The sequence below is a fragment of the Herpailurus yagouaroundi genome, unplaced genomic scaffold, assembly GCF_014898765.1.
Source record: "Herpailurus yagouaroundi ecotype Mexico unplaced genomic scaffold, PumYag 210, whole genome shotgun sequence".
Classification (NCBI taxonomy): domain Eukaryota; kingdom Metazoa; phylum Chordata; class Mammalia; order Carnivora; family Felidae; genus Herpailurus; species Herpailurus yagouaroundi.
The window spans coordinates 27,927,693-27,940,764 of record NW_024412441.1 but is presented as its reverse complement, the minus strand read 5'-3'; the positions used below and the strand labels follow the sequence as shown (position 1 = coordinate 27,940,764).

Genomic DNA, 13,072 nt, shown 5'->3' with positions numbered 1-13,072 from the left:
ACCTCAACTCCTGGGGGTGTTAGGGGTGGCAAGCAATACCACCAACATGATTGTTTGAACATGTTGTTTTTATTACTGCCCTGATCACTACCTTCCAATACAGACAAAATTAAAAGATAAATATTTTTTGGAATTATTAATATTTATTATTTTTTTAATTTTTATTTATTTATTTTGAGAGAGAGAGAGAGTGCACACAAGTGGGAGAGGGGCAGAGAGAGACAGAGAGAGAATCCCAAGAAGGCTCCACACTGTCAACACAGAGCCAGACGCAGGGCTTGATCCCACAAAGTGTGAGATCATGAACTGAGCTGCAAACAATCAGATGCTTAACTGACTGAGTGCCACCCAGGCGCCCCTGGAATCATAAACATTTAAAAGTTGTTTAAAATTAAAACACAGAAGTAGGATATTTGAAAAGAGAAAAATAAATTTCAGTTAGTGGAACCAGTACTAATCACCACACAGGTAATGTATCTTGCCTTCTGCTAAATGAGGAGGATATTTTCATTATGAATAGTTGAATGATGACTATCCAAGAACGGTATAGTTATCTTTTCTTGTGTCAATTTAAACCAGAAAAATGTAGGCTCTCTTGAGGGTCTTTCTTAAGTGAAATCTGTCTAGAAATACTTTCTAATTAAATTTATGGGGCACCTGGGTGGCTCAGTCAGTTAAGCATCTGACTTCAGCTCAGGTCACAATCTCGCTGTTTGCGGGTTTGAGCCCCATGTCGGGCTCTGTGCTGACAGCTCGGAGCCTGGAGCCTGCTTCTGATTATGTGTTTTCCTCTCTTTCTGTTCCTCCCCCGCTTGCTTGCTCTCGCTCTCTCTCTCTCTCTCTCTCTCTCTTTCAAAAATAAATAAAGCTTAAAATTTTTTTTTTTAATTTATGGAGCAAGAATTAGCTCTAACTGCAGTCAAATTCTGAGAGACAGAACTATAAAAAGGTTTTTTATATTGTGAGAGTATTGCCTAACCAACATGGGGAACACACCCACTTACAATGGACTTGCTATATCCCTAGTGAAGATCATAACCCTCATTGTTTAGTGTAATGGTTCTCAGCTGAGGGTGATTTAGCGCCCCAAGGGATATTCTGGTTGTCAGGACTGGGGATCTAGTGGGGAGAGATTACTAAACATCTTACAATGCACAGGACGGCTTCCAGAACACAGCATGCTACCTTGGTTCAAACTCATAACCGTATCAGACACATGTGATTAATCCCTTGTTAGAGAAAACTGAAATTCAAAAATATTAAATAACTTGCACCAAAGCCAGTAGAGCTGGGGTTCAATCCAAGGCTGTCAGACCCTAAAATCTACACTGCTTCTTCTGTATCCACCACCTCTTTTAGACAGAGCAATAGAGAATATAACCTAGAATTCTTAAATTATCTTGTGGGTTTCTATCAACTTAAAAACCATGGCTTCTCTGCCAACACACGATGTGAACTTCACTTGAGAACTGTTAATCTGAACACAGATAGATGAAGAGGTAATTCTGTTGGATGTGGAACAATGACATTACAGCCTGGGACTACTGTGTTCCTTTTTGACAACGTACCAATAAAGTGAATCCTCCTATTTCCATTGCACAAATCTGAGGAAAATGCTGAGGTCCTGAAACAACCTAATTATGGATACATGGTTCCTAAGACATCCTAGGATGCACAGCTTCACTGACAGTTTCTCTCAGTCAGCAAATATTCAGAGGACCCACTAAAGGCAAGGCACGATGCTAGAAGCTGCTGCAGATATATGTAGTGACAGCCTCTAAAATCATATCATGGTTATTTTCTAAAAAAAAGTACCTTCCATTTACTAAGCTCTTTACCAAGTGCCACTGTGCTGAAATATAAACATCATCTATTCCGGTTTTCAGTAGATTCTGGGGTAGAAATCTGTCCTCAGGTAGATTTAACTTCCTATTACCAACCAGTCTGTAATACTGTGAAGTTTTGTATTTAATTTTCAATGACTTGATCTTGGTCAGCCTAGTCTAATAAACTGTAGGATAAGCTCCTTAAGACTCTATCTACCTTGCTCATCATTGTACTCCTAGAATGTAACATGGTGCCTGACACACTGTAACTACCTAATATTATAAATATTGTTAAATGGATGGATAGGTCAATAAAGAATGAATAAACACACACATGGGAAATCTCATGATGTCTGACTAATCGAGGCTGTTTGGTCACCTTCAATCTGTGACAGTTCCTCAACCTTGCCCTGTCTTAAATGACCTTGACACTTTAAAAAAAATGCATGTTTATTATTTATTTATTTAGAGACAGAGCACACACACACAAGCAAGAGAGGGGCAGAGAGAAAGGGAGAAAAATCCCAAGCAGGCTCAACACTGTTAGCATAGAGCCTGACGCAGCGCTTGATTCGATGAACTGTGAGATCATAATCTGAGCTGAAACCAAGAGTCAGGTGCTTAACTGACCGAGCCCTGCCCTTGACACTTTTAAAGGGTATGGGTTGTGTTTTGTAGAGTGCTCCTCATTATGTGTTTGTCTCATGATTAGACTGAGGTCATAGATTTGCGGGAATACCACAGGGGTAATAATATGCTCTATTTTCTTGTATCATATCGGAGAGTACATGATCCCAACATGATTTCTTACTGGTCATGTTTACCTTGACCACTTGATTAAGAGGGTATTGGGGCGCCTGGGTGGCTCAGTCGGTTGAGCGTCTGACTTCGGCTCATGTCATGATCTCACAGCTTGTGGATTCAAGCCCTGTGTCAGGCCCTGTGCTGACAGCTCAGAGGCTGGAGCCTGCTTCAGATTCTGTGTCTCCTCTCTCTGCCCCTCCCCGGCTCGCACTCTGTTTCTCTCTCAAAAATAAACAAACATTAAAAAAAAAAAAAAAAAAGATGGTATCTGCCAGGGGCACCTAGGTGGCTCAGTCAGTTAAGCGCCTGTCGTAGGTTCAAGTCACGATCTCATGGTCCGTGAATTCGAGCCCCACATCAGGCTCTGTGCTGGCAGCTCAGAGCCTGGAGCCTGCTTTGGATTCTGTGTCTCCCTCTCTCTGTCTCTCTAACCCTGCCCCACTCACGGTCTGTGTCTGCCTTTCAAAAATGAATAAACGTTAAAAAAAAAAAAAAGATAGTATCTGCTAGGTTTTGCCACTGCAAAGTCACTACTTTACCCTTTCTATATCCCTTTCAATACCCTTTCAATCCCAACTAGATATAACATGTCAGTCAATAAAAGAACATTTTGTTAAGGCCAGTATCCCAAAAATCATCCCTTAACTATGATTCTTCTGTTGTACCTCCTCCCCCAAAAAACACAAAAATTTAAAGTAACTTCATTTAGTGTTATATGTCTGGAAATTATTTCCAAACAATTTGGCAGAAGATGGGTGTTGTGGGTATGTGTGTGAGATGCATAAGGATACATGATATTCACTGTATTATTCTTTCAACTTTTCTGTAGGTTTTAAATAACAACCAAGTTTATTCAAGAACACCACATTGGCTTGAACCAATATACCAAATCAGTGGTTCACCTATGGTAGTGAAAATACATCATGACTAGGCATTTTACTCAGGGTTCTACCCAAAACTGAAATTTCCTATTTTTACATAAGAATACATTTCTTTCGGGGCGCCTGGGTGGCGCAGTCGGTTAAGCGTCCGACTTCAGCCAGGTCACGATCTCGCGGTCCGTGAGTTCGAGCCCCGCGTCGGGCTCTGGGCTGACGGCTCAGAGCCTGGAGCCTGTTTCGGATTCTGTGTCTCCCTCTCTCTCTGCCCCTCCCCCGTTCATCCACCACTCTGGACAATGTTCATGAAATGAGCAATAGGTAAATGAGTAAAGACTCTGAAGGATAGCCTGCAATGTTTATATTAGAAAATGTGTTCCCTGGGTCCTAGTGGGAATCTTAGCATTTTATCTTGCCATCTGTACAATCCAAGTACTGTATACATACCATTGTATTTATTAAGCACCTAGTAGTCATCAAATACTGCATAACAAACTATAGAGATACTGAATCAATGAGAACAGTCCTTGCACCCAAGGTATTCAATGTAATAAATTGTGAAATGCCGTCTTTACTAAAGGTATAAACAAAGTGCTGTGTGTCGTCAGAGAAGACAACTGAAATGAGACAGGTGTGAGTGGCCTGAAAACATGACTAATGTGGTCTTGTAAATAAAAACATCCCAGGTACAGCAGTCATTGATGACAGAAGCTATGGAGCACAAGAAGCACTGAGACAGACCTTATATTTTTTTTTTTAATTTTTTTTTCAACGTTTATTCATTTCTGCGACAGAGAGAGACAGAGCATGAACGGGGGAGGGGCAGAGAGAGAGGGAGACACAGAATCGGAAACAGGCTCCAGGCTCTGAGCCATCAGCCCAGAGCCCGACGTGGGGCTCGAACTCCTGGACTGCGAGATCGTGACCTGGCTGAAGTCGGACGCTTAACTGACTGCGCCACCCAGGCGCCCCTGGACCTTATATTTTTTAGCAGTGATAGATTACAGCCTCAATGGCAAACTTTTAAGTTCACTTACTGAACCACATAAGCTGGTGGGTTGGAATTCACCCTGCATAAAGGAGCCAGTGCAGTTAATAATCCTGGTTGCTGCTAAAACAGTCTTAAGAGGAGCTGCAAATGAGCCAGAAATAGCTGAGCTCAATCAGCTTACCTCCAGACAAACATCCTCATGAATGGGTAGGAAACAGTAGCGTAATAGTAGACTCGCCTTTGGGGCCAAAGGGAGGAGCATCCTGGCCATCTGATCCCAAATATCAGAAGTTACACAGTATAAAGTGAATCCCATTTTCAAGGGGAAGAACTAATCCTACAGAGAAAAGACTAGGGATGGTGGAAATAAGGGAAGGTTGATGTTTTAATAATAAGACAAAAGCAATACAAAGCTGTAGAGTAGAAAGGACACATTTGCTATTATTACCAAGATTGAAGTCCATACTTTGTGTCTCAAATGGAAAGCAAGCCAGGTAAATTTTTAAGCTTGCTTTTCAATAACTGAAAATGAAGATTATTTCTTGGAAGCCCTGGATAGCTTTTTCTCGGATATCATTCAACCAAAAAGAAAGGCCAGATTTTCTACATGCAGATTTACACATCCCTGGCCTTGGAAAAGGGGTTTTAATTTTAAGTGTAGCTAAAACAGCAATCTTCCTCAGGACCCAAGGGACCTTAAGCTGGGCAATAGCCCATTCGTAGACTAGTTCTGTGTATTCATAACATTCTGGAATAATATCAGATGGACCCAGGAAGCATATTTATAGTCCAGAAGTAAAGAGGAGTGAGGTGTGGGCAGGAGGACAAGTGTGAGTCATGCTTTATTCTGTCCCACTGAAAGCTCTCACAGAGCCTCCCCTCTGACTAAGCACAAGTGGCCTGACAGCTGACAGAACACAGATGCGGAACCAGGACCTTAGGAGGTGACAGTGCCTGACAACAATTATTAATTCCAAAGTGCCAGGTGAATGGACCATATAATATTGAATTAATGTTTGGAAAAACTGACCCTGCCTTTCCCTTTTGGATCCTTCTCTTCCTCCTCTGGACTCCCTCCTAAGGTTTTTGCCATAACTAACCATTTCAATAAAAATATCTAGATTTGAGGGGCATCTGGGTGACTTAGTCGGTTGGGCATCCAACTCTGGATTTGTTTGGCTTAGGTCATGATCCCAGCATCATGGGATCAAGCCCCACATCAGGTTCTGTCCTGAGCGTGGAGTCTGCTAAAGATTCTTTCTTTCTGCCCATCCCTGCCCCTTCCCCTCTCCTGCTCTCGTGCTCTCTCTCTAGACTTAAAAAACAAACAAAAAAACCCCTTAGATCTGAAAAGAATACGCATGGGAAAGAATACCATATTAGACATTAGGAGACCAAACTAGGTTCTAATCCCATTCACATCACAGACCTACTGTGTTATAGCAACACTTCAACATCTTTGGGCCTCAAGGGGGTAAAAAAAAGTAGGGGTAAGGTTGGGACTGACAGAGTATGAAGACTCATGTTTCCTCAAGAGGCAGACACTTGGCTCTCTTTAAGTGACCTCCTTCCTTGCCAGAGTCCCGGCACACCCCCACTGTGCTGACCTGAGAACCTGAGTGTTCCATCAAGACCACGGAAGCAGGTCCTTTTCCTTTTACTACAACTGAGGACTGCCCTCCCTCCTGCCCCAGCTCCCTTTCTCTCCCTGTTGCCTAGACCCCTAGCGATTTCCTTTTCTTCTTCAGAAATCTAGCTGCCGTTCTCCTCATTACCACTGGCAGCTTCACCCACAACCTCAGGAAGGGATCTGTTACCCTGATGCCAAGAAGCACAGTCCCTGCTCTAGCTGCCTCCTTGGTCTTCCCTCCTACTACGCCTCTTCTCACTGTCACTTGCCATTCCCAGCCCAAAGCCATCACATTTGACAGAAAAAGAGATTCCCACTGCCCAGGGAAGGAGTTTGGAAGAATGAAGGAAAAGAAAATAAGAATCTCTTCCTGTTGCTAGGGTTTTTATTGTGGGGAATATAGTTTCTGGGATACAGCAGGAGCTCAAATATGTGTTCTAATTAAAACTCTTTTTTTTTTTTTTTTTTGAAAGACAGAGCACGAGCAGGGGAGGAAGAGAGAGAGAAAGATAGAATCCAAGCAGGCTCTGCAGGGTCAGCACAGAGCCTGATGTGGGGCTTGAACTCACGAAACCATGAGATCGTGACACTTAACCGACTGAACCCCCCCCCCTCCTCCCAGATGCCCCTCTAATCAAAACTCTTAAAGCTTTCCCCAGAGTTATGTTACTATAGACAGGGCAGTTCTGCATGTCATGTGCATATGATGGGGTAAATAGCTTTTCTGCAGGCTGGCCTAGAAACCTCCCTCTCAGGAGGCGTTATTTCCATGGGAAAATGCCATCTGAGTGGCAAACAATTGACTTACTAATAACCACTAAAAATTACCTTTCCTTCCTCAGGAATGGCTTTTAAAACAGGGAAATTAAAAAAATGTGCTAGGCAAAGAAGAAATCAAAGAGCAGCTATCTCTGGCTATAACATAATTCTATGTACAGATATTATCACAGAGAGACATGCATATGAATAACACACACATATAAATATGTAAGGAGTAAGCTGGTAAAAGTACACTATCTAACTGGTCACACACACACACAACCACTCTCATCTTTGTTAACAACATGGGCTTGGCCTCTGTAGACTACTCCCAAAAGCAGACATATTCTGTGAGTAGGGGCTTTTAGCAATGGTAAGAAGAAATCCAAGTGTAGACACCACAGGGTAACACACGAGAATCGGGAGCAAGAATTTGGAAAAGAAGATACATAGACGAGCTTAATATGGACAGGATATCCCTCCAAAATATCCAAATAAGATCCTTCTTAGAGAATAAATGCATGGAAGCTCCTATTGATTGTTTGAAAGGTAGGTAACAGATACCCTGCCTTAGAGAGGATGTTTCATGGTGCTCTGAGTTGGGGAAAGACAGAGGCAGGAATCAGGAAGGTATGTGTAGGGGGCAAGCAAATCAGAAAACCTGTGGCTAAAGCTTCCAAAGGGGCTCTGTCTGCTGAGCTGAAGTGCACAGATCTGATGGGTCGAGTCACAAGGCACCAAGGGTTCTGGCACAGGAAGGTGAAATGAACAGTACAAGTTGGTGGGTCTGTCAGGGCATTCCACACAGAAGCCATCACTGACCTGACAGGTACCAAAATACCTGGTACTTCAACACCATCTTCATACTGAAATTTAAACCAAAGAAGGATGCCTCAAAACAAGGTGGAGTGGGAAGGGAACGTTGCTTCTGTCCAGACTGACTCACCTCATAAAAGAGTCCCTCTGGGAACTGCTGGAAACACTGGGCACACACGAAGCACTGCTCGTGGTACAGCTCCCCGTTACTGTTTACTATCTTCTCGGCGGGCGCAAAGCCCCCCTTGCAGCGCTCACAAGTGGCATTGGCCAGGGCATTGGCCATGTTGCTGTAATACACAAAGGACAGAAGTCACAGACTGTCTACCTTTTCTTAAACTTAAGACTAAACAACATAAAGGACTAAGGAGAAAATTCTATCTGATGACAAAAATCATATTGTAGCCCTAAAGCCCAATTTCTTGTGTCTTAAGTACTCAACTCAAACTGTTCCCATCTCTTTGCCTTAGCATCTTAGGTGCTGAAAGGGTCTCTTGCTTGGAATCTGTTTTTAATATTGCTGACATTCCTCTTGCTAAATATACTAGAAGAGGGTGCCTGCTACCTGTGAGGAACTAGGGATAGAGATTAAAGTCAAGAGTTGCTCTTGAGAGAGCTTGAGGTTATAGCTTCCTAAGTAGCCTAATTAAAATATCCACAGGTCACCATCTCAAAGCCAGTTTTTCACCCTTCTGAGAACAGAATCTAAATTGCATGTCAACTGAATGCCATGTCCTAGGTTGGACACAGGTTATCCCTTTGGTTATATCCTGCTGAAGGCAACTGCTACAGTAGCTCTTAAAACCAGCCAGAGTGCCATGGTCCTGTAATCTCATTAGTAAGACAAGTATTAGGCACTGGCATTATAAGCTGTATCTTAAAGTCACAGCATTGTCCATTATGAAGATCATCTTACAGACATGACACAGGGAGGTTCAGGGAGGTGGAATGACCTATCCAACTTCACAAGTCTCAGTAGTTAATGGAAGATACAGGACCAGAATCCAGGGCCCCCATTCATAAAATCACAACCAGATTATAGTATCAATTTCAAAAATCCGAGAATATGTGATAGGGACACCATCACGCTTTACATATTAGGCAGTCAAGTGACCATTGAAGAGCCCAGTGACCCGATCTCTCCCTTGCAGTCATTCCACTGTACCTTGAAGCATATAGGAAGAACTCTATAAAGGGTTCCAGGCCCTATTTAACCACTGTGTATTTGGGGGCGTCTGGCTGGCTCAGTCGAAGGAGCATGCAACTCTTGATCGTGGGGTCGTGAGTTCAAGCCCCATGTTGGGGGTAGAGATTACTTAAATAAACTTAAAAAAAAAAAAAAAAAAAAAAAAAGAAAGAACTGCTTTGTTAAACATGGCCTGTTTAAAAGGCCATGAAGTGAGGAATGTCCCCTAACCAGAGCAGTCATTGGCCAAACTGTCCTTCACAATTTGGCAAGTTTATTTTCAGACGCCCACTCAGAGCACAAGCTCTACCTGTGTGTCTAGGTCCCTGGTGCAGCCTGTAACCACCCAGATATTGAATCAATCCACCTGGTAAAGATACTGCTGACATTCTCCAGAATCTTCACAACCACCCTGTGAGGCAGGTGAGGAGTCTTCATTTTACAGATTAATAACTGCCTTGTCCCCAGCCGGTTTCTAAGTTTTGCCGTTTCCTTAGCAGAAAGGCTCACACATATGTTGTCTCACCTCCACCCCACCCCAGTGGAAGAAAACTTTGCCTTCTTGCCCCAAATGTTTCAAAGAACAGTATTCCTATTTTGTAGCCTTGCCATAACTAACCTCATGCAGAAGTACCATGTTCATAACCGCATACCAATCAAAACTCAACTTTACTTAATAGGCTTAAATATAAAATTAAAATATCACAAAAAAAGAAAACAAAGGAGCGCCTGGGTGGCTGTGTCAGTTAGGTAACTGACTTGGTTTCGGCTCAAGTCATGATCTCATGGGTTTGTGAGATTGAGCCCCACATGGGGCTCTGCACTAAGCATCATATAGCCTGATTGGGATTGTCTCTCCCCCTTCTCTCTGACCCTCCCTGCTTGCATGCAACTTGCATACACTCTCTCAATAAATAGATAGATAGATAGATAAATAAATAAAATCTAAAAAAAGGAAAAGGAAAAAAAAGGAAGACAGGCAGCCTCACGCTTGGCAAACCTAGCCTAAGTTATCACATTAAAACAAATTTTCTACTTTGTCATTTCAAAATTACTGTTGGTTAGGGAGAAAAATCTTCACATTCCCTTCTTACTGGGTTTTGCCGTAAGCTAGATGAATTACAACAATTTTAATAAAACCCTTGGAAAGGTTTGTGTTTCTCCTTTCTCCTGACCAAAATCCACAGGTGTCCCTAGATGAAGGATGGGAAGCCCGCACCTGCCCCCATAATTCTTTTTTTTTTTTAAATTTTTTTTTTCAACGTTTATTTATTTTTGGGACAGAGAGAGACAGAGCATGAACGGGGGAGGGGCAGAGAGAGAGGGAGACACAGAATCGGAAACAGGCTCCAGGCTCTGAGCCATCAGCCCAGAGCCCGACGCGGGGCTCGAACCCACGGACCGCGAGATCGTGACCTGGCTGAAGTCGGACGCTTAACCGACTGCGCCACCCAGGCGCCCCTTTTTAATTTTTTTTTTCAACGTTTATTTTTTTTTTTTGCCCCCATAATTCTTAATATCGTTTTGAAGATAAAATTTAAAAAAGTATGTAACTTTGGAAGCCGGAAGATGCTACTCAAAGACAAAGTGTCATTATTAATTTTCAACCCCCTCAAAAGGTTCACTCAATCCTTATAATTTTAAAAGAACTCCTAAAAAGCAGGAAGTGCAGAACATTCTGGAATGTCCTGATCCATTATTATCTTGGTTCTTAAAGTACAGGGGTCACTGTGACCCTTTTAGGGGTTCAAAAACTCCCTTCCTTTTTCAACTATATCTCTATGGGAAGCATATTTTCTTTATATACATTAGCGACATATTACAATAGGATAAACACAGAATCAGAACTGAGAAACTGTCTTAGACAGTCACTAATGAGATTTGCAAAAATGTAATTCAATGCCATTTTTCCCACCAAGCTTTTGTCATTTGAAAACAGTTATTTTTCATAAAAATTAATATCAATAGTTATTAGTATTAACATGTAATGGGTTTATTGTTTTTTAAATTAATAAATATTTTGTTCTCAGTTTTATTTTCAAAAACAGTAAATATCGCTAAGCAAAAGCTCTTTGGGGACTTCAATAATTTTTTTTTCATTTTTTAAAACATTTTATTTATTTTTGCAAGACAGAGAGATAGAGCATGGACAGAAGAGGGGCAGAGAGAGAAGGGGACACAGAATCTGAAGCAGGCTCCAGGCTCCAAGCTGTCCACACAGAGCCCGATGTGGGGCTTGAACCCATGAACTATGAGATCCTGACCTGAGCCGATGCTTAACTGACTGAGCCACCCAGGAGCCCTGGGGGACATCAACAATTTTTAAGAGTGTAAAGCAGTCCCAAGACCAAAGCATTTATCACCTGTTTACTACTCATTATACTAAACACTGGTTATAGTCAAATTCAAATACTCAAATAGAATTAGAAAATAGGTTGACACATTATAAAAACAAATACATAGTTTCCTACACACAGGAAAAATAAACTAGTTTTTAGCCATAATGTAATGCGTATTTTTGAAGAGGTATTCCTTTTAATAACAAGCAGGATAAGGAAACAGAACCTTAGAGGAAACTTTCAGAACAAAAGCCCCAATAATCTCACCCAGCTACTGAACTGTTTACATTTCCTTTTCCTCTCCTGTTTTTGACCCTCTGGCAGTATTTATTCAATGGACTATTTTTTAGAGCAGTTTTTGGTTCACAGCAAGACTGAGCAGAAAGTGTAAAGAGTTCTCATTTACCCCCACATCCGAGCCCCCCTGCTACCAACACCCCCACCAAAGAGGTAGTACTTTGTTACAACTAATGAACCTACAGTGACCTGTGTAATTTTTTTTTTTACAGTTGGTTTTATCTTTAACACTACTATGATAGAAGTTACATTTTATTTTATTATTTTTTTTTAGTTCAGGTATTTATTTATTTATTTACTTACTTATTTATTCAATTTAAATTCAAGTTAGTTAACATATCATGTAGCATTGGTTTCAGGAGTAGAACCCAGTGACTCATCACTTAAAACATACAACACTGAGTGCTCATCCCAACAAGTGCCCTCCATTATTAATCCCCATCACCCATTTGACACATCCTCTCACCTCCTTCCCCCCCAGCAACCCTCAGTTTGTTCTATTTCAGAGTCTCTTATGGTTTGCCTCCCTCTCTACATTTTAAAAGTTATGAATGATAGTTATAACTGTCATCAGGCTAGAAATAATTACTTGGCTGATTTTTCAAAAAGGGATATGCTAAGAAGTGTTGATGACAAAGAATATATATGTTGGGAAGTATCTTTACATCTGGCCAGTCATAACTGATTGTTATGTCAGTCATAACTGACCCACTTCCACAAATTAGCTGCACACAGAAAACTTGGCATCATTGAGCTTTTTGTTTTTCTTTTGTCTTATTGATCAAAGTATGGGAAAAAATTTTCTGGCATTAAAATGAAAAACAAATTTGTAAATCCAAAAAGCATCTTGAAAGTCCATGAAGCATTTTGGTTACAGTATAATTATAATTGCCCAATTATACTTAAACAGAACTCTTTATAAGTTGTGAAAAATAAATGACATCTGTTACAATACCACACAGAATGGGTTCATGGAAATAGAGAATCAGGTCAGTTAAATTCTCCTTAACTCTTAATTGACAAATTGGGAATCTGCAATAATTCGAAGCTTCCGACTTTACATGAGTTGGTCTAAATAATACTAAATACTAAATACTACTCTGCACTATTTTTTTTATTGTTTGCTAAAAATCCACTTAATGACATGAATTAGACTAACTTTTTAGGGTTAATGGCACACACACACACACACACACGCAGGTTACACAACATTCTTATTTATTCATTCAGTCCCTTTGAGACAGTATTAAACCCAGTTAGCCTACTTCAAACTGCTTTGTTAAACCTAACAAAAATGTGCATCCTTATTAACAGTCTGTAGTTCAGTTTTTACTGTTCCCCTCAACTGACCCCTTATGTGTAGGAAGTTTTAGAGCATACAATTTTTCTATTATAAATCCTGACAGCAAAAACTCTAAATCTCCCTCTTGGACTACATAATGAAAATGTACTATTATCAGGAACCTACTGAAGACAAAGATGTTACTACTATTACTTTAAAGGCAGCATTTTTGTTCACTTCTGCATTTCATCTGGTGGATTCTTG

General features: G+C 41.0%; 1 protein-coding gene across 9 annotated transcripts in view; it reads right to left on the bottom strand.

The window, feature by feature from the left end:
- LIMS1 (LIM zinc finger domain containing 1) overlaps positions 1-13,072 on the bottom strand; it is a 155,484-nt gene that overhangs the window by 18,632 nt on the left and 123,780 nt on the right. For all 9 annotated transcript variants that reach the window (XM_040454157.1, XM_040454160.1, XM_040454158.1 and 6 more), the window contains one exon: positions 7,835-7,994. In XM_040454157.1, coding sequence (XP_040310091.1) covers positions 7,835-7,994 — 160 coding nt within the window. The remainder of the gene's footprint in view (positions 1-7,834; positions 7,995-13,072) is intronic.